Source organism: Eretmochelys imbricata, chromosome 11, assembly GCF_965152235.1.
Source record: "Eretmochelys imbricata isolate rEreImb1 chromosome 11, rEreImb1.hap1, whole genome shotgun sequence".
In the NCBI taxonomy this organism is placed as follows: domain Eukaryota; kingdom Metazoa; phylum Chordata; order Testudines; family Cheloniidae; genus Eretmochelys; species Eretmochelys imbricata.
The window spans coordinates 74,340,569-74,341,898 of record NC_135582.1 but is presented as its reverse complement, the minus strand read 5'-3'; the positions used below and the strand labels follow the sequence as shown (position 1 = coordinate 74,341,898).

Below are 1,330 nucleotides of genomic sequence, written 5' to 3'. Positions count from 1 at the left end.
ACTGTCTTTTATTGGAGGTGCATTCCCAAGATTTTAGTTAAGTGTAACATAAAACTGTGAAAGTTTAGCAGGAGAAAAGCTTTCCTCCCACTGGCTTGGCTGTCCAATCAGAAAAGAGCCCTGCACCTCCCTCACTTCTGACAACTATTTAGCAACCGAGCCCAGCTAAAGTTTCCAAAAAAGTTAGAATAACTTCCTCTCTCCAAGACCTCAGTTTTTGCACAACCCCGTCCTTGAAATAAGAGCCCTTCAAGCAACCTGGAAAACGTCTGGTCAGCAAAAAACTCCTGTTTTTTCCAAAGGATCTGTCTCAGGAATTTAAAACACATTTAAGACACACTCACACCACATCAGGAGGGGGGAAAAGTCCCTTCCCCTCCCCTTCTCGCAGAAAGAATGGAAGAAAGTTCCAGTTCTCCTGTTTCCCCTGTGGATAGCTTGGGGACCAGTGAAGAGGAGCTGGAAAGGCAGCCAAAGAGATTTGGCAGGAAGAGGAGATACAGTAAGAAATCCAGCGAAGATGGCAGCCCCAACCCAGGCAAGAGGGGGAAAAAGTCCAGTCCCAGCTCCCAATCTTACGAAGAACTCCAAAGCCAGAGGATCTTGGCCAATGTCAGAGAGAGGCAGAGGACTCAGTCCCTCAATGAAGCCTTCGCAGCCCTGAGGAAAATCATCCCCACGTTGCCCTCTGACAAACTCAGTAAAATCCAGACTCTCAAACTCGCAGCCAGGTACATAGACTTCCTCTACCAGGTCCTACAGAGCGACGAGATGGACAATAAGATGACAAGCTGCAGCTATGTGGCCCATGAGCGGCTTAGTTATGCCTTTTCAGTATGGAGGATGGAAGGCGCTTGGTCCATGTCTGCCTCCCACTAGCCAGCACCTGGGCAAAAGCAAATACAACTGCTGAAAGGGTAGGTACCTGGTTCTTTCTTTTTACTTCTAACTGCATCTTATTGAATTCTGCCACAGGTCTCCTTGTTTTACTGATGAAGCTTCACATCGTCTGTGCTATAACGTAAATATTAAGCTTGTTTTAAATGGGGAACACAAAATGTTATAGCCCCTTGAAAATCCAGCAGCCATCCAGAAGTAAGGCAGAAAGGATTCAGATGATAATCTAGACAGGGGAGAAAACACTTCTCTCCATCACAATGTCTCAATGATTCTCTTGTGTAGTCCACAAACAACTAGATTAAAAATCAAGATTACATTTGTTCCCCCTTCCACTCACCCCAACCCAAAAAGAAGAGAAACTTCTAGTAAGTAAAACATTTGATATGTTCAGATTTAAAATCAACGTGTTTATACACTGCTGCTGTCTTTT

The 1,330-nt window shown here is 44.8% G+C and overlaps 1 protein-coding gene across 1 annotated transcript; it reads left to right on the top strand.

Moving 5' to 3' along the window:
- Positions 1-396: 396 nt before the first annotated feature.
- On the top strand, positions 397-879 carry TWIST2 (twist family bHLH transcription factor 2). The gene has a single exon (XM_077830225.1). The coding sequence runs from the start codon at positions 397-399 to the stop codon at positions 877-879; it is 483 nt and encodes a 160-aa protein (XP_077686351.1).
- Positions 880-1,330: the final 451 nt, after the last annotated feature.